Source organism: Anarrhichthys ocellatus, unplaced genomic scaffold (genome assembly GCF_004355925.1).
Source record: "Anarrhichthys ocellatus isolate YVR2014 unplaced genomic scaffold, GSC_Weel_1.0 scaffold142, whole genome shotgun sequence".
NCBI classification, from domain to species: Eukaryota; Metazoa; Chordata; class Actinopteri; order Perciformes; family Anarhichadidae; genus Anarrhichthys; species Anarrhichthys ocellatus.
The window spans coordinates 379,445-400,283 of NW_022280172.1; the positions used below are offsets into that span (position 1 = coordinate 379,445).

Sequence of the window (20,839 nt, forward strand, 5' to 3'; positions counted from 1 at the left end):
GTGTGTGTGTGTGTGTGTGTGTGTGTGTGTGTGTGTGTGTGTGTGTGCGTTTTACCTCCATAATATGTGGTAGGTCGTTGGTGTAGTAGTGTTGATGATGACCGTTGACTGCTGATAATGCCAGCAGATACTCATTACGAACTTCAGTCAAGCGGTTGTCACACTCTCTCAACCTGGCACTGAGCTGTTCACACATCATATTTTAGTTCAAGTGAAACATGCATCAAACATCACAAACTTTAACATGAAAAGAGGAACAAATATATAGAATACAGACCACTGTAAACCACTTACAATACTGTATTAAACTGAATTTATAACAACTTAGATTCACCTAAAGTCAGAGTGTTTTAAGACTATTTGATAATGGATACCCAGTGTGTATTGTAATAAGCTGCCGCATAATTTAAACATATCCGACTCTGACACCAAATGTAGCCCATTTCAGTTTATTGTTTTATCTTAAAGGTCTGGACACACCGGGATTTTGAAGGATCCTTTCGAGGAGGATGTTGCATCATTCACTTTTATCTCCTCTGTTGGAGTAAAAACTGCCCCACAAAACCGCAATGGTTTGCAGAAAGTTTGACAATTCAGACTAACAGTTAGCAAGCTCCTTAGCCCTCTTTGACTTTTTCTTCAACAAAATGGCAGCTTGCAGTAACAGCAGTTCACCAATACAACTGCAAATATTCTGTCACCAAGCTTCTGACCCTCACCTACAGTATTTCTCGTGGACGAGCAAATGTCACTTTGTAATGTTACCACTGCATTACAGCTTACTGGAAGTAGTTCAGTCTGAGCTGCTCTCATGGACCCTGTCAGCAGAGTTTCCAGTAAAAACTACTGATAAAACCACTGTACACTACCTGCTCAGCTCCAAACAGCAGACCGACACAGTCAGAGACTAGTAGGAGACTAGAGTGGAGCATTTAGCAGCTAAAGAGACAGATATTTCCCTCAGGAGCTAAAGGAAAACAAACTAGAAACTAAAACGAAAGAGAATATTGGACTCACATTAATCAGGTGGACACTAGCACAACTCAGTTTGCTGACATGTTAGAGGCTGAAAATGTTTGGTCAGATTGTTTCGATGTTTTTCTATCCCTCAAGCTGTATTTAGCTTGACAACAAGCTGGGCCATAAAGTATATCCTGGAGGCTAGGTGAGGGCCCTGCAGTTCCACGGGGCCCTGCTTTTGAACAATCCTCGATAATGTAAACAGCCTTGTACAACATTAAAATCAAATAGTGTGCTCTTGATGATGTTGAGTGTATTTAAAGAGGCAAAACTAAAAGAAAATCAAGTTATCTTTACTTAAAAGCCTGCTCACTCATGAGCATATCTGGAAGCACAGGAATATTTGTCAGACTAGTTCCCCTCATATTTCCTTACAATATAAGGCAAATTTGTGATTTTTGGCTATACTGTATAAATAAAGCTGACTGGACTTATATCAGAAATACAGTATGTTGAGTTGAATGTTATTACTGAAACTTCCATTTGGGGAGAAACAGCACAGTTGATTTCTGTTATATAGACCTACATACACAATATATTACAATATAGTTCATTTCAGATTCATACCTTAGCAGTCATCTTATGTAGTCCTGTTTTAAAGTGGAAAATCCCATGTTCACTCTTTCTGGCTCTGGAAGACACAGTTAAAACATATTGATGACATATAAGACACCTCTTCACATAAAAAAAATGCATCATGAGGAAAACATTGTCAACTGTCAACTTTGACTGTTTATGCATCATTGATGTAAACAGAGTCCATCTCCTCTCACGCATAACACTGTCTCACATATTGCTTGTATGTGGATGGATGTGCCTCTTAAAGTAGCAATATACTTGTTTTTTGCTATAATTTATCATCATGGAGTAAATGTTGATTGTACAATGAAATGGCTTTAGAATATTGACACCAACTGCTTTTGAATTGGTTCCCAAGAGGCCTCACTTCACTATGCAATTCTGTCTGCCATAAGTTGCGATCTCCTGGGAAAATGAATGCTCGATTTACAGCACAAAGCTGTGACTTGGTACTGTTGCCAACTCTTTTCCAATGATAGTAACTCGCACTAGCTCCAAAATAGCTAAAAGTTGCAAGATTATGTCATCTTCTCATTTGCCTTTTGATGATGTCACCACGCATTCATTTGCATAAAACTTAAGTTGGAGCTCCACCAAATCCAACCAACACACAGAAAGACGGGACGGAACCCCAAACGGTCAGTTTTGCTCCGGCAGGTGGGCGAGGCTTGGTTCTGGCTCGACTGATTTAAATATGGCGGACAGGTCACAAACTTTCTCATTTTACAGTTGAACAGTTAACTAAAATATGTTTCTGAAAACATTTGAGGTGAGATAAAAGCAATGCAGGAACAGAATATTGATTCATTTTTTATCGCACTGCCTAGTTTGACTGTTTGATCTGAGTTTCGCGAGCCTGCTACATTGCGATGGAAGGACCTAATTTGCATAAAGTTGAGGTTGAGTAATGATTGTGCAAATTTAGATACGGCGAATGGTCAGTCAACTCCCCCTGTTGTATCCACCATGCGGCAGTCTCTCTTGCTCTCAAATGAATGGAATCCGTCAACTTCACATAGATTTGTTGTATCTCCACCTTTTGAGGTTGGGTTGGTTGCAGCGGGGGAGAAGCTGCCTGTGCATGTTGCAAGTAGGCCCTGAGGAAATGCGACAGAGGCGCCAATAATAATCCTACTTAAAAACGGGGGGGGGGGGGGGTTACATCATAATTTTTGTTTACCTGGTCTGCACATCAGCAGCTTTCTCTCTGGCAACATTGGCATTGTGACTGAGTTGGTGGTAGCTCTTCTTGATCCCGTGCAGCTCCTGCAAAGCATCCACCACTTCACCCTGTACCCTCTGGAGCTGCTCCAGGCCCTTACACGTACACACACAAACGCACGCATAGCAAAAATATCCATTCAGCCAACAGTATACTTTGGTAAAAAGGCTCTGTGTAGTGTGTTAATATGTGTTTCTATACTGTCTGCAGCTCTCTCACTCTCTTAGCTCGGATGTCCTTCGCATTGCGATAACTTCTGGAGGCTTGCCCAATCAGCTGGTGGTATTCCTCTGCAGCGGCTAGTCGTAATATGGCAGACTGAGCTGTAGCATCTACCACTGACCGCCACGCAGCAAACACACTCCTGAAAACACACAGAGATATGGACTGACAAACGCTGATTAAGTTCACTTCACACTTCTTTCTCAAAGCTCAGTCAGTATCAGTGCACATCTAAGCACCTGCCTGTGAATATGTGTGAAACTGGATCAATACTAATTTGTGCCATGAAGACACATGCCTTTATTATATTCCTTGTATATTATAATGTAAATAGCCACAATGCACCTTTGAACATATTCCTGCTCATATAACCCTAACCAATAATGTGAACCATACATTTGCTATGTTGCTTTTCCCCTGATTCATTACTATCAGACAAGTCAGACATATTTAATGATGATCAGAATTTTTTCTAAAATGACTTTTCTTATCTGTTCTCTATGTAAGTAGCCTGGTTACAGCCTCCTAAACAGACCCCGATGTAGTCTACAGACCAAGAGGTGTGACACTGACACAAGTGGCTATTCGTGGTGCAACGGATCATAACACTCACGGTTCGGATCAGATCACGGATCGGATCAAAGATTGAATCAGCACAAAAGAATAAAGGGAGCAAATATAACTTTTAAAGGTTTTTTTGCCACTGATATTAATTGCAGATCATTGATGATCCATACTTGCAGATACAGATCCCTTTGTTGTTTGATTATAGCAGCTGGTCTACAAGGCATCACACTTTTTTGCCACTGTCCCAAAAATCATTTCAACCACTCTGAAGTCTGTAAACCATAAAAAACACACAATTCCAATGATAAGGAATTCAAAGATTGTATTTTTATGGATTAAAACAAATCTTGTCATCAATAGTTTTAATGATGTATTATAAGCTGTTCAGAGCTAGTGTTAACAGGACATAGTTCCTCTCTAATATCTATTTATGTTGCTGTGAAAACATCTCCTTCAAAACAACTGGATTTATTTAAGTTTCTCACCAAAACTACATTTTACGAGATTACATGTGACCACATCATGATAACGTTATAATTTACTTTCGCCCAATACTCATTTTCACCTAACAGAGCCTGAACGCATCATAAGGTAACCCAACGGAACCTTAATTCTCCTCCTGTTAAACGAATTGGTCGTTTACAATGTAACATTATCAGAGAGCAGCGAAGAGAAAAGCATAAATGCCCGATCACATATTTTACTGAATGTTGGCAGATAACGATCGTCAAAAATTTCATTTCACACTGAGGTGATTAACGTTCTGTGTAAACTGTGTAATTGATCCAGGGTCAATATAAGAAAACATATAGACTCAGTGCCATATGTGCCATCATGCATTATCACCTTAAAGATACATATTCTATTTACACAACAACTTTCCATACTGAAAATTACATCAAAGCAACCAGGTACACCTAGTCTAGTGGTTGGTTTTGGAAAATAAAGTTAACTTAAAAAAATGAAACAGAAAGCTGCTGTGTGTGTGTGTGTGTGCGCGCGCGCGCGCGTGTGTGTGTGTGTGTGTGTGTGTGTGTGTGTGTGTGTGTGTGTGTGTGTGTGTGTGTGTGTGTGTGTGTGTGTGTGTGTGTATAGTTACCCAGATGTGATGGCATCTGTATTTCCTCTTTGCCAGTCTCTTTTCTGGTACTGGACTGCTAATCTCTGAAGAGCCTGAAAATGCACATTTAACACCGGATTATGACCTCAAGAAAAGACTGCAAAATGTAATGTGTCAATCGTGATGAGATATGTTTGGCTTTCATGTTATTTAATTTTTTTACCGCTTTGTCTCTAAACTTGCAATAAGCTGTGTGCATCGTGTTATTTGTAGATTTTGTGACTTCTTTGACTTGCTATTGTCATGATTACATTGGCCTTGTTTTTGCCTTATTATGTTACAGATTTTTGTAGCCACGCACCATCATAAGGTCAAGTTCAATATGTCCAATATTTTGATTTATAACAAAATACCAAATACTTTCAAGCATCAGGCATTAAACAACTGATCAGTCGTTTTTTTAATTATTTGCTTCAAAGCTAAAGTTGGTTAGTATAGTTATAGTTGGGTACACATTTGTAAGCAGTAGTGTGGACACTCTATACACACACACACTCACACACACAGTTGTGTTTTCATGACATTTGGGGATATGTACATTCACTTACATTAATTTCCTGGAGACTTATCCTAACCAAAACCGTAACCCCTACCAGCCTTAACCCTTCCTTACCCTAACCGTAAACCAAGTCTTCACGCTAAGCTATAATGATTATGTTAATGACACATGCATTTTGTCCCCAAAAGGAATGAGAGTCCCCACAATGAGAGTGTGTAATCAGACTTATGTCCCCACCAGACTGGTAAAACTCACCCACATGTATAAGATGTTCACACACACATAAGTGAAACATTCTCCACCAATGTGCAAACAACACATGAAGCTCTCTTCAGAGCATTCCTGAGAAGGTAAGAACTTGGTACAACAGGTAAGAGATTGCATTTAAAATATGCAATCTCTTGCCAATTGATTTAAATGGACTTGTTCTTATATAGTGCCTTTCTAGTCCTACTAACGCAAAGTAGCTTTCACACTACATATCACTCACACCCATATATACACTAATAGCAGGGGTTACCATGCAAGGTGCCACCTGCCCATCAGGACTAAGTAACATTTATAACCATTCATACACCGTAGGCTGCCTTCAAGAGCAACTTGAGGTTAAATATCTTGCCCAAGGAAACATCGACATGGAGGGAATCGAACCGCCGATCTTCAGATTAAAAGATGACCCACTCTATCACTGAGCCACAGCTCTTGGGAGGAAAATCAGTCACTGTTACAGCTGTGCCCCAGTATTTTATCTGGTGTCCCCATTTTCCATGTGTCTCCTATGCTCCCCTTTCTGTCTCAGTTCTTGGTGCGGCGCTCCCTCTCTCGTTTTCCTGGCTCCTGCTCAACCAGAATGCCCGCCAATAATCACCTCTGCTGCAGATCAACCCTTCGCCACATCGTTGTTTGGCCTCTCAAGGCTAGTTAATTCTGAGAATGTCACAAACCGGACCGAACGGCCATGACAAAAAAGGGAGATGCATTCAATGAAGCAGTTTAACAATTATTTATTAGGTTTAAAGTAACATAAAAGACAAACATAAACTAACAGTGACATGTGAAGTCAGTAATATCAGCAGTGTGAGTGTGTAAGTGAGTGAGTGAGTGAGTGAGTGTGTGTGTGTGTGTGTGTAAAGTGTATATGCAGTGTTGTATAGTGTAGAACCGCAACCGAAATGGGTGTCTCAGGAAGGAGAGTGCGACCCACTGAGAATCCAGAGGGTTTTTATACAGGGTGCTCTGGCACACAGGGCTAGTGTTCTGAATGGCCTGAATGTTTCCACTCTGCCTGACGACCCTCTGCCACACCCACCTCCAACATCTGCAAGGAGAGCAGCCAAACGAACAGGCAGACAGGGCAGAGAGAGTTGCCTACTACTCATGTTGTTTTTCCAGCCTGACATTAAAGGGATAGTTCAGCTTTTTTTGAGATGGGGTTGCATGAGGTACCTATCCATAGTTAGTTTATTTTACCTACAGTAGATGGCAGTCGACATGCCCCTAGTTTGGAGAAACAGACAGGAGTACCAGCAAAATGTATTTTAACCACATAAAAAATATATATATCAGTCCACCAAGTAACTTTTCGACAAAAAACCAAAAATACAGAATAATTCCTATCAAAGAAGGCATCTGTGTCTACCAATACACACACTGTACACACAGAGTCAGAGGGGAAACAAACAACAACAGCACTCAGGCACTGATATGGGATCTCAAATCAATAAATCATGAGCATTTCCAGTAAAAAAAATAAAAAAGTTCCAGATATAGGACTAATAGTGGACTAGAATAGTTTATGTGCACTCACCTGACCATACTCTTTCTCTATAGCTGCTCGTTGCTTACTGAAAGTCCTTGGGGAACAGGGAATAACACAACACACAGCATCAACAGATATGTCATCTGACATGCTTTTACTCTCCGTCTCTCTGTTGATCTTTTTGCATATGGCCCGCTGTCTCATTGAATACAATAGGATGATTTCATGCAGATATCAATTGTCTGGTAAATGTACCTGATCTCCTCCAGCAGTTCAGTGTCCTGATGTTGTTTGGTCTGCAATTTGCTGAGCTGCTCTGAGAACACCAGTTTCACCTGCTGGCTCTCCTTTACCTGCATGCACACACAAGCACACAAACACACACGCACACACACACACACCGATATGTCATTCTGCATAATGAGATCTTTACTCTTGGTACTTTAAGTATATTTTGATGCAGGGACTGATGTACTTTTTACTGAGTAAAATTTTGAATGCAGGATTTGTAACAGTATTTCCACACTACTCTTACTTAAAGTAAAATTATTCAATACTTCTTCCACCACTGGCCATCAGTCAAGCTTGGTTATCAAACAACACTGTCCAGTCAGTAATATTTTTAGCATTATACTGTTTCGTAACTACTGTTAGTAAAATACATGATCAAATTATTTCATAAATAGAAAAAACACTGTGTCTATTATGAAGAAAGTTAATAATGCATCTATAGCTTAATCTAAAAACTCATAGCAGGTAGCATAGAACAAAGGTGACAACACAGGTTACACATCCAGGTAACTCTTGTTTGAGGAGTCATGTGGGAGTGGTTACAAATTATGATATTTTGCCCATTTTTGAAGACAGTACTTTATGAAGGTCAAGTTACTGCAATGTCTCATTTTCGTTTTTTGTTTCAGATGTCTTTACATTAAATCACAATATACCACACATGTAAATGAGACTGTACATGATACCAGCCTTATTGTGTGTCTATTAACATTAATAGTAATAAACTTAAGACTGCAACTTAATAAAAAGTAGGGATAACATGCAATAATTATCATACAGATTATGCAATTCACCATTATTCCACCTGCATGAAACTACTATAAAGCTACACTGAACAATTTCACTGATTCATGTCTACAACAGTGACATTAAGCAATGATATTAAACAAACAGTGCAGTAACTTTGCTTTCAAGTTAAGTAACCAGAAGCTCTCTAAGGTCTTGAAGCTGTAGTTGAGTTGAGCTACGCATATAGTCAATGAGTTAAACAAGGATTTTACACAGAGCGATAACTTTTTCAACAGGCAGGAAATAACAACAGCATTATTCTAAAACCTCTAAACAGACTTATTTGTTAAGACAGTCTGCCCCTGACTTTATTGATATTTTTCCATCCTTCTTTCTTTGTTAACAAAGAGTTTAATCTCACGGTTGTTCAGTACATCCGTGTGTTTTAGTTCCAGTAAGAAGTCCTTCTCCATTCATGGACGCCAGTGAAGACAGTCGAGCCTCCCCAGTTGTATTTCTTGAATAGGTTTTAATGCGCTTGAGGCTGAAAATGTCCGCTCGACAGAGGCAGCAGATATTGGGATTGTCACCGCCCAACATGTCCACTGACCAATCACGTATGGCTAGGCTGGCTAGAAGGCTCTCACATGTCAAAGGATGGGCCCAACATGTCAAACTAAAGATCTGATTGGTTGAAGACTGTGACAATCAACAATATCGTCCCCATTCACTTAAACTGCAAAGGGATTCACTTGTGAGTCTGCAGGCCTCGGGCCTCTCTTCTTACCTAGAGACACAGAGGTGAAATCTGATTGGATAAAAGCTCTACTTAAAACAAGCTGCACTGGAAGCAGAGCAACTGAGGAAGACAGTAGCTGTGCAATGAGAAAATAAGATAATGGGAAAAATATTTTTATAAATTACAATACATGTAGTGTATTTAAGAAAAAATATTGAATTATAAAATAGCTATAACTTTGTGATTCTGCTTAGACCAGCAGAGAAGGCCTAGCAGGCCCTGACGGCCCGCCCCTGCTGTTAAGTCACTAAACCCAAAGGCAGTAACACAATGGTAATTAAGCCTGATGAAAGTATTGCAATAAAAATTTGCGGTATTACGAACTTGGTGTCTGCGGCGACATTCCCAAAGAAAATGCTGTATTAGGGCCTGTGTCCACATAGCGCTTTTCTAAGTGCCAATGTCTCTTTTCAATCGATGCGGCTGCCCAGAGAAAAGACACTGCACCCAGCGTCTTTTTTCTGGACGCTCCGCCTTTTCTGTGCGGCCGCTCCGAGCGCTGGTGATTTAACTATAGTAAATGGAGGAGAAGCTTGTTTTGGCCGAGTCTGTCTATCCTGAATGTTATATTTCGGACGGATGCTATCATATCAAAGAGAGAAAAGCCCATTGATGGGATCGAATAGAAAGTTGCCCAAATAGATAATACAAAGCAAAGGTGCGATGCTAGTCTACCATACAAAAGTGTGGTGATTTGCTATAACATGATATGGCAACGGTAGTGCATATACATGCTGCAACCGGTAGCTCCCATGATTTCGCTACATTTCTGTCTTTATTTGTTGTTTTTTTTGTGTTTATGGCATATGACAGAATACATTCATCAACATCTGAAAAGGAAGCGTGGGGATTAAGTGCAGCGGACCTTGAGACGATCACCGCGCACGGCCGACCGACCAGCCGGACCTGCCAGACCAAACGCCGCCAGGGAGGAGTGGGACCACAGCTGAGATGGAAGCTAAGCTAACCCAGCTAGGACCTGAGGCTAAATGATCCTTGAATCCTTGAATGTTGTCAAGATTGTTGTCATAGCATATTTTTTTTAAAGTGCTCGGAGGGCTTTTGGGTTGAAACGCTGTTATGTAGCACTACCTAGCGCCCTGCAGCCGCTTTTCTGTCTGACAAAGGTGCTATGTGTACACAGGCACTGACTGTTTTTCTCCATGGCCTACAAACAAAAAATGGAACTATAAACACAATTATGAAAAATAGCATGTTAGTGTGGAATTTTAGCCACAGCCCAAGACTCTACACAGAACCTCTTAGCACAATTTGATTGTTTTCACATTTAAGAACAAACAATAACCCACCCATTCAATTTCATATTATGACTGACCACATCACACTTCTTTATTCTACCAGAGAGGTGTTTGAACGGCCATCAGATAGGCTCTTCAGTCTAAACAGCGTTTAGACTTTATGGCAGACCTTTAACTTAAAAAAAGCACAGGTGTAACTAATGACATTAATTATGCCCGTGTTCCATTTCCCATCATTAGTGAGCCAACAGTTTTCCCTTATGAGGTAATAGATTACATTCACTCACTACTTGTGATTTTTCTGTAATGATGTGAAATTGTCTACCATGACAACAGTTGTATTAGGTGATGGTTGAAGTTCGTAAATCAAAGGCCAACCGTGGCATTTTTAACATAGTCACAGTCACATCATAGGAAAATTAGTTTTCTTCTTTCATCATTTTTATTTTCAATGTTAAGTTCTCTTTCAATAAAAAAAGAAGTGTTTCTCTTTCAACCAGTGTTAGGTGTTCATTTAGTGGATATTCAAACATAGGGTTTGAGAGTCAAAATCTTCATTTTTTGAGAGGTAATATCAATCATTAAGCTTTCCAAAAAAAACCAAGAAAAACAATCCGAAAGACATTAAAAGGTCTATGGGAAAGGTTTTTGAAAATTCCTGTCGTGCTGCTGGAATTGTAAATTTTCCATTTCCATTTTACCAGTAACACAAACAATTTTGAATTGCTTACTCTCCCAATTGTAAAATGAGTTATGGGTTGCAGATATTTGCTTTCACGAGAGTACTATGAACTATAATGTAGGTAACACTCCAACTAGAGTGCAAGATGTAACGTCTCAAAAGTCATAGGGTCATTAATGCCTTATAACATACACGCTTAGCTTGTACAGTACATTTATTTAGAACATGTAACCAACATGTAACCAATACCTTGAAGGTACATGGACTGTTATTGGCATTCACAGAATGGGCCAAAATACATTTTCAATACTTGCAGACAGATGCTTTCACAGAAAATACATCCACTATCAAAAGCAAAATATTTCAAATGCCATATGTATAGAATATAGTATATATACAACATAAACCTCTCTCACCTACTGTACCTCTTGAAAGCAAACTATGTATTGTTGTACAAGTATTAATTAGAAAACTTTAAAAAGTGTGTTATCAGTAAACAACATTAATATTTACTCTTCTTGCACAGTAGTCTACGGTACCTTACCTTTCTGGGTGGTGGCTGCATAGCTGGTTGCTGAAAGTGTCCCCTTTTGTCTCTGTTAATGTGTTACATTACTGCTACTTCCCTAGTATTTGCGCATGCTGCATGCATGCCGTCTCTGTCTCTCTTTCTCTCAATCTCGCTGTCTCTCTCTGTCTCTCTCTCTCTGTGGTGCCGTCTTGAAGAAAGCCTACAGAGGGCAGCAGAAGCCAATGGCTACATCATTAAACAAAAGGACAAGTCACAAAGTCACAATGTTACCTTCAACACAAAATAGCACAGATATGTCAACATTTTTTCATGTCTGTCCTAAAAACATCTCTTACATGCCCAGAAATACTTTTTGTTTGCTCCAATTATTTCTTGTAGTCAGTCTGGCCACAAAGACCGTTTTAAAGCAATTTCACTGTAATCAATTGGGCCAAAATCATCGCCCTCATTCAGAAGAAGTTCACCTGAAGCAGTACAAGACTTCAGCACGTGGACAGATCAGGTGCATGTCTTCCACAGGTACAGTTTAAAGAATTGCTTTTTGGTGTACAATATGTTAAGACAAACTTGAAAAAATTAAAATATATCCTCTGATGCACCACCTTTCTCCATAGAGCAGTCCCAGTTGTAAGTCTTCAATACCAACTACACATGGAATAATCTTTTTTTTTTGCACTCTACAGGCACAAAATAAAGAACTCCAATGAGACATCTAGCCCTAGATCAGGGTACCATCTTTATAAAACACTACACAACCCTTCAGTTTTTAACCTGATTCCCCAAACACCTCCACTGATGGCAATACTGATCCACACCAGTCACAGTTTGGTCATTTACACAGACAGGAATGACAACGCTAACTCTGGTGCAACACATTTCATTTCTGTTTGAAATATGAAAATACAGTTGAAGTCAGAAGTGCTCTGTATTGCGTGCACACTTGAACTCACCCATCACGCACTGACGCTTCCTCTGCCTTTAGCTACTGATGCCCACATATGAGTGCCGTCTGCTGACAATGTTTTGCTTGGCAGGAATAACTGTTACAAATCCCAATGAAAGTCCTAACAATAGAACAATATAAATATGCAAAGTGGTATTAAGTTTGTGACTTTAGCCTGTATTTCAGAGTCAGAACCAGTGGCTGGCCATGTATTTTATACCTGACCCACCTCCTAATAACCCCATTATGATGCCACAGCTACAGGTTATTAAGGGTGTAACAATACACGTATTGAACTGTTCGGTACGAGGCTCACGGTTCGGTATGCATTACGAACCAAACAATACGTTAAAACAAAAGCCCAAACAGAATCAAATGTCCGAAACCTAACCCCTACGGGTTATTTGTTTTGTGTAAAAATGAAGCTCAACACCTACAAATACACTAAATGCAGAGCGCATATACATGAATGTATATGCACATGATGGGATGCTTCATCATTAACGGACAATGTATATAGTCAAAATCAATGTAATTAACACAATTGTCACGGGACATAAAGAGGACTCAAATGCAGACAGTCAGGTGGAGAGAAAAAGGGTTTAATGACAAACCAAAAACACAGGGAATCCAAGGACAAGAAACGACGAGGAAAATCCGGCTGGACAAGGCAGAACAGGCAGGCTGAAAAACCGGGAACAGGACGAGCAAAACGGGCGGGTAGGTAGAAAACAAACAAAGATCTGGCAGGGAGTGAGTGAAAGACAGGGGTTTAAATAGTGACTAGAACAGGTGAGGAGAGTTGTGCTGATGAGGGAGAGTGTGACTGGCATCGGAATCGCTGCGGCCCAGCGGGGACGAGAGTCCGACCCTTCCTCTGCCTCCGTCTCCTCCGAGGGTTGAGCAGGCAGTCCATCATGTCACGTTTCTCCTTCTGGACACTCGGAGGCCCTTCATAGGCCAGACGGGTTCCCGCTAACTGCTGGTACCACTCATGGAGAACACACTCCAAACCGTGGTCTGCTGAGTCCATTTGGGGCCAGATCATTCTGTCACGGGACACAAAGAGGACTCAAATGCAGACAGTCAGGTGAAGAGAAAAAGGGTTTAATGACAAACCAAAAAAAATCCAGCTGGACAAGGCAGAACAGGCAGGCTGAAAACCCGGGAACAGGACGAGCAAAACGGGCAGGTAGGTAGAAAACAAACACAATGATCTGGCAGTGAGTGAGTGAAAGACAGGGGCTTAAATAGTGACTAGAACAGGTGAGGAGAGTTGTGCTTATGAGGGAGAGTGTGACTGGCAGGTGCACTGAATGAACTAATTAGGGACAGGTGAAGGAAGTGAGGAGCTACAGAAAACTACACACAAAACACCCAAGGCAAAGCCTGATTGTGACAACAATGACAAGAACAAACTCACAAGAACCAGTCACATATGACATATGACAACAAAGCATGACACATCAATCCAGCAAAACTGTGGCGCTGAAACACGCATTCTGCCACAGACTAAAGAGCATGGGTCATTCAAATATTATTCACATCAGAGGGAACAATATTAACCATATCATAAAAATGACACTATAGACAAATGAACACAGTAGTAACGCTACTGCAGATGTAAAAAATCAAAAGCAGTTCACTTATCAAAGCTGCTGTTCACTTAAAGACAAAGTCCATCCTCCTTTCTTTGTTAACAAAGAGTTTAATGACACGGTTGTACAGAACATCGGTGCGGTTCAGTTCCAGCCAGAGGTCCTCCTGCGAACTCGTTGAGTTGTTGATCCACTTGGGTTGAAAAAGTATTCAAAAGCACCGTAGCTTGTAAGTGTCCTGTCGTGTTGTTGCTGCCTTGGTTAGGCAACTTAGGTTAGCAAATCCAGCGTAGCTCCAAACACCAAGACGCTCAGTGGCAAATAAAACGCATTCCCAGCCATAAAACTGCGAAGGCTTTGCTGGCCCTGACGGCCCACCACTGGTCAGAACTATATGTGTGTTAAATTTCACTATTTTATTTGATGCAGTTGAGCTGTTTCAACAGTCACTTAACACAAGGTTAACGTTTCAAATGGTCACAGTTTGGATAGGTTTAGGCAATAAAACAAATTGTTTAGGTATAGTTAAAAATCACAATTAGGGCTTCAATAAGTACGTTTGTTACGTAGCTACGTTACGTATGTGACATAACCCGGTGAGCACCAACCAGGATTTCCCTGTGGATTTCTGGTTGAAAACTGGTTGAAATTTGGTCTGAACGAAAATGTTGATGGTTTGTTCAGTTGTAGGTTGAAAGAGAGATAATGATGGTTACTTTGAACGTAATTCTCAAAGTCATATTACACTGGTCAGTGAACTGTGGTCTACATGAAGACGTGATTTGAACGCCTTTAATGTTTCATATAAAACCTTATAAATATGGATTTATGAATGTGTGCTGCCAACAATCGTAATGAGAGCAGAGTATTCTGTCTGTACATTCATGTAAAATACATGTCTATGCTGCTGGAACACATGCGCAGGAACTTTGGCTCAGAGAAACTCGGCACGGGACTTGCGGAGCGAAGTGAACGAGCTGACGGAAGAAACACGAGGCTTCACGCTAACGGCATACTTTGTAAGTACTTAAACTACTGGATTCCAATATTGCAAACCAAAATTAGCACCATTAGTATCATTTCATGCTGCTCACAATGCGGCCGAGGCTGCTAGCTTGTAGCGTTAGCATGTTAGCTAGTAGCGTTAGCTTGTAGTTGCAGCAGCACGGGCCAACAGAAAACATAAACATAACATTAGTTAATGTTGGAGACTGTGTTTATGGGCTGTCGCTGAAGCCCAACGTTATAAAATTTAGTTTTTAGGCCATTTTACATACAAGATACACAACAAAAATAGCGAGTTGGGCTGTACACAGTTTGAATGGGGAGGAAGTGAGTGAAACAAAGTGATGTACTGATACCATTAATGCACATTACTGACTTTGCTTCTTCCCCGGAGTCTTTGTGCTTTCTCGCTTCACAGTTTTCCATGGATAGTGGTTATACCTGGCCCATGGTCTTGCCTCCTGCAGTGGTGCCAGTTTTGAAGACATCTACAGTCCAATTATGTATAATAGTCATAGCGCCACCTACTGGTGACAGGAAGTTAAAGTCTCTATTTTGGCTTGTTTCTCTTCGTAGGTAAATCTGATTAACATCAAATTAGTGCCAAACAAATGTAAGAACTTCATAATGCCAGTTCATGAAGCTTGTTTTGTCGAACGCCGTGAAAAACGAAGGTGCTTTTGAGGTGCAAAAAATGCTCGAAACATAAGCAAACTTGGCACACAGATTTAAAGCCCAAAATTTAGTTCCATATTATGGTTTTGAAGCTTCAGAGTGGCAAGTCGGCTTGATAGCGCCCCCTACAAAATTTCAACGAGGTAGCCCTCGCAGTACGTTTCCTAGATGTATACAATTTTATAAGCAGATGTATCACATTTAGACTTAAAAAAAAGTCTTAAGGGTCCATGCTCTAAACTAGCGGTTTCCAAAACTTTTTAGGCCAGGCACCCCCTTCTACATCCCGACCAGGTTCACGCACCCCCAATCCCCCACACCTTAAAACGCTTTAATGAAGTTCACCAGTTTCACAGCATCATTGAGGAACGAAAGTAGATCAGCTGGCATGTTTTTGGCTGCGAGGGCCTCCCTGTGAACACTGGAATGTAACCAGAGAATGGATGGACAGACTTTCCTGATGTGAGCTATAAGCCCTGTGTGCTTCCCCGTCATCGATTTTGCCCCGTCAGTGCAGATTCCCACGCAGCGTGTCCAGTCAATCCCATTGGTCCTCATAAAGATGTCAATTAAATTGAAGATTTCTTGTCCTGTTGTTCGGGTAGCAAGGGGCCGACAGAACAAAAAATCTTCCTGCACCGTGCCTTCGAAAAGGTAAGGGACGTACACCAGAAGATTGGCCAGATTAGCCACATCTGTAGGCTCGTCTACTTGCAGAGAGTAAAACTCACTCTTCTTCACGCGACCGACTAATGTAGCCAGGATGTCTTCGGACAAAGCATCGATGCGGTGCGACAGTGTTGTTGGACACCGGGATCATGTCCAACTGTTTCAGACAGCTGTTAGCCAGAACCTTACTGCACACCACGCACTGTGGCTTTGGGCAATCTGCATTGCCAATCCAAGTGAAACCCCGATTTCAGCCAGTTTAGCATATTTGCATGAATGTTGCTGAATCAATGAAGTTAGCTGTTAGCTGATGTTAGCTGCACAAGCTAGGCTAGCTAGTGTGTACGTAAAAGACAGGAGCTGAAGTGCATTTATTTATTAAATTGTAAGTTTTTAATATTCAATTTAAATCTTACAAAGGGAATTTTTATAATTCATGTTTTTATTTTGTGAAAAATCCCACTTAAATTTTTTAAAATTATATTTAATATTAATTATTACACTATTAGACCACCATTACATTTTTCCTCTCGCACACCCCCTAGAGGCAGCTTGCGCACCACACTTTGGGAATCCCTGCTCTGAACCAACCGGAAGTCAGACATTTTTTATTTTGTGTGAATTTCTCGTGTATTTTTTGCCATTTCCAGGTGCTCTACTTTAACCAACTTCTCCTAGGGAATTAATCAGATCAACTTCAAATTTGGGAGTACAATCTAAAGACCTTTGTGATTAAAAGTTATCCAAAGCTTGTGGTTTCATGGAACATGGTGGAACATGGTGTAGCGGCCATTTTGGTTCCCCAGCATACATCAAGCTGTTGTTTCAAAACTGTTCCAAACTTGACATGCTTGATGACTGTCATGACTTTAGAACTTCTGCATGCCAATATTAACTCATAGTCATAGCGCAACCTACTGATAAGCACAGACGTAAGCAGGTTTCTATAATTACGGCCCAAACACTGAACTAACCCTAACCCAAACTAAGATGTTTGGAGAGCAGAAATTGGATGAAAAAGGTTTCAAAATCGCACTTGTATGTGCAGTTTTCATTAATAGTAAATTGAATTGTTTTTGTTAATTTTGGAACAGGCCGTAATCTAATGTAATTTCATGCAACGTGAAGTTTGTTTAATAAAATCAAGCTGCACCCAGCATAATTTGTATGATATATTATTCTACATTGGCTCACCTTTTGGCTTAAACTTAATTCTGTTCTAAAAGATGTTTTTTTTCTCCACATGGAACTATACATTCTCCTAATTCTCTTTGACTCTTCCAGCTTTGAGTCACTCAGCAGTGATTGTCAGAGCTACCTGCACAAACAAACGACCCGCATTTAGTTTGACAGTCTGTTATGTTAGTAACACTGAAGCGCGTTCACACACATTCAGTTTTTTGTCGATTTTTACAGGCTTACAGTTATGATTGTATTCGGAGGTACACTCAAAATATTTGAGGCTTAAGACCTGGCAAAATGACCTGGCTATGCCATTAGTCGACACAGGAAATTCTGTTTAACTGGTGCACTTAGTGTCTGATGGTCACAGAAATGCATGGCCGCATCAACCACAGTCCTGCCAGTACCCTCGACGTGTGTGAAGATACGAGGGCCCGATCAATGCTGCTTGCAGCTTTAATATTTATATTGTTGCTTAATAAATACAAATTAATTGTTCCCTGTGTGACTCGGTTATCTTTGTCCTGTACATGGAAACTGTTCATCTGTTACTATGACTACATATTTAATTGCTTCATATTTCACTTTGAGCATTTCGATGTTTAAAAGACGTTTAAAAGTGGTTCAAAAGTGAGTTTTTTCTCCGACTATTTGAAGGTGTTGATTAAACGTTGAGACAATATTTCACCGGGATTTGAAATGTTGACTTTGAACTGAGAAATGTTTATGTGGTTTCTTTGTAAACCTCTAAAATTAACATATGTAATTATTAGCACAATGTAGAGAGTTAGAACTTTAGAATTGCAAATCCTGTTGAAATCTGGTCTAAACGTGAACATTCAATGAACGGCTTCAAATAGTTGGTGAAAAACGTTCACTTTTGAACCAATTTTAAATGTCTTTTCAACGGGGGCCATAGTCGTCTTTTAAACATCTTTTCAACGGAAAAATGCTCGCTGGGAAGTTAAGTATTTTTACTAAACGTTGACTTCTAGACACGAACAACAGTCTTGTGTTTGTTTCACCGGTATATCCACCCCAACCACCTCCATATGCACTACATAAACTGACTTCGTCCTTTGCTCCCGTCATAATTACGACGGCCACTAGAGGTAGCCGCCTAACAAGAAAAGTATATTTGGGCGGTAATAGATCGCTTTAGGGATGGGGTACTTTGGTAGGTCAACCCCGGAATTTAGCATCGCATTAGTTCCCTCGACAAAAAAGCCAATGGGTTTTTTCCGTTGGATATTGGGTTATTGCAGAAAACAAGCTCTGTGACACAAACGTTTATAATTCTTAGCCCTTTTTCACTGCTGTTACGATTTATGAAGCATGAATGCAATTGGCAAAAGTAAAAAGCTAATGTTAGGCAATAAACGAACTACACCACAGCTGACTAGTCGTGAGATGAAATGTCTCATTTAGCCACTTGTCAGCAACCGTGTTTTTAAGACATCAAAGTAAAAGCTTAAAAGTTCAGGAGAGGGGTATTTACTGACGTATTTTATATCTTAAAACAAAACTTTAAAATCTCTTAAGCTTGTGTTAACCACAGACATTTTTTCAGGCATCTAACCAAAAATCACTTAAAAAAACCCATTGAGAAGTGAACCAGAAGTGCAAAAATGCTGGTTTTAAAACTCATTCCTGCAGCACTCTATATGCTGCTTATTATTTTGGAGAGGACAGTCTCTATCAGAATGATCACTACTATTCAATTATTATCATAAGTAACTGCATACAAATGAACATATATTCTCTTCTGAGATCAGCTATAATAGTCTCCTTCAACATATACAGTGGGTACGGAAAGTATTCAGACACCTTTAAATTTTTCACTCTTTGTTTCATTGCAGCCATTTGCTAAAATCAAAAAAGTTCATTTTATTTCTCATTAATGTACACTCAGCACCCCATCTTGACAGAAAAAAACAGAAATGTAGAAATCTTTGCAAATTTATTGAAAAAGAAAAACTGAAATATCACATGGTCATAAGTATTCAGACCCTTTGCTGTGACACTCATATTTAACTCACATGCTGTCCATTTCTTCTGATCCTCCTTGAGATGGTTCTACTCCTTCATTGGAGTCCAGCTGTGTTTAATTAAACTGATTGGACTTGATTAGGAAAGGCACACACCTGTCTATAGAAGACCTTACAGCTCACAGTGCATGTCAGAGCAAATGAGAATCATGAGGTCGAAGGAACTGCCCAAGGAGCTCAGAGACAGAATTGTGGCAAGGCACAGATCTGGCCAAGGTTACAAAAGAATTTCTGCAGCACTCAAGGTTCCTAAGAGCACAGTGGCCTCCATAATCCTTAAATGGAAGAAGTTTGGGACGACCAGAACTCTTCCTAGACCTGACCGTCCAGCCAAACTGAGCAATCGTGGAAGAAGAGCCTTGGTGAGAGAGGTAAAGAAGAACCCAAAGATCACTGTGGCTGAGCTCCAGAGATGCAGTAGGGAGATGGGAGAAAGTTCCACAAAGCCAACTATCACTGCAGCCCTCCACCAGTCGGGGCTTTATGGCAGAGTGGCCCGACGGAAGCCTCTCCTCAGTGCAAGACATATGAAAGCCCGCATAGAGTTTGCCAAAAAACACATGAAGGACTCCCAGACTATGAGAAATAAGATTCTCTGGTCTGATGAGACCAAGATTGAACTTTATGGCGTTAATTCTAAGCGGTATGTGTGGAGAAAACCAGGCACTGCTCATCACCTGCCCAATACAATCCCAACAGTGAAACATGTTGGTGGCAGCATCATGCTATGGGGGTGTTTTTCAGCTGCAGGGACAGGACGACTGGTTGCAATTGAAGGAAAGATGAATGCGGCCAAGTACAGAGATATCCTGGAAGAAAACCTCTTCCAGAGTGCTCTGGACCTCAGACTGGGCCGAAGGTTCACCTTCCAACAAGACAATGACCCTAAGCACACAGCTAAAATAACAAAGGAGTGGCTTCGGAACAACTCTGTGACCATTCTTGACTGGCCCAGCCAGAGCCCTGACCTAAACCCAATTAAGCATCTCTGGAGAGACCTGAAAATGGCTGTCCACCAACGTTCACCATCCAACCTGACGGAACTGGAGAGGATCTGCAAGGAAGAATGGCAGAGGATCCCCAAATCCAGGTATGAAAAACTTGTTGCATCATTCCCAAGAAGACTCATGGCAGTACTAGCTCAAAAGGGTGCTTCTACTCAATACTGAGCAAACAGTCTGAATACTTATGACCATGTGATATTTCAGTTTTTCTGTTTTTTTCTGTCAAGATGGGGTGCTGAGTGTGCATTAATGAGAAATAAAATGAACTTTTTTGATTTTAGCAAATGGCTGCAATGAAACAAAGAGTGAAAAATTTAAAGGGGTCTGAATACTTTCCGTACCCACTGTAAATGTATAAATATAGTTAGGGTAAGAAGGGATTATACCAACAAACCAATTTACTCTATAATGACAATGATGATTTTATTGATGTGG

At 40.4% G+C, this 20,839-nt stretch overlaps 1 protein-coding gene across 1 annotated transcript in view; it reads right to left on the reverse strand.

The window, feature by feature from the left end:
• The window catches only part of LOC116400019 (F-BAR and double SH3 domains protein 1-like), a 29,693-nt gene extending 18,378 nt beyond the window's left edge, over positions 1-11,315 (reverse strand). Inside the window, exons 1-8 of the mRNA XM_031877617.1 lie at positions 11,293-11,315; positions 7,244-7,341; positions 7,037-7,082; positions 4,710-4,783; positions 3,041-3,185; positions 2,780-2,916; positions 1,588-1,651; positions 56-184 (exon numbers count right to left, since the gene is read on the reverse strand). Of these exons, the coding sequence (XP_031733477.1) occupies positions 56-184; positions 1,588-1,651; positions 2,780-2,916; positions 3,041-3,185; positions 4,710-4,783; positions 7,037-7,082; positions 7,244-7,341; positions 11,293-11,313 (714 nt within the window). The 5' untranslated portion in view covers positions 11,314-11,315. The remainder of the gene's footprint in view (positions 1-55; positions 185-1,587; positions 1,652-2,779; positions 2,917-3,040; positions 3,186-4,709; positions 4,784-7,036; positions 7,083-7,243; positions 7,342-11,292) is intronic.
• Between the last annotated feature and the right edge of the window lie 9,524 nt (positions 11,316-20,839).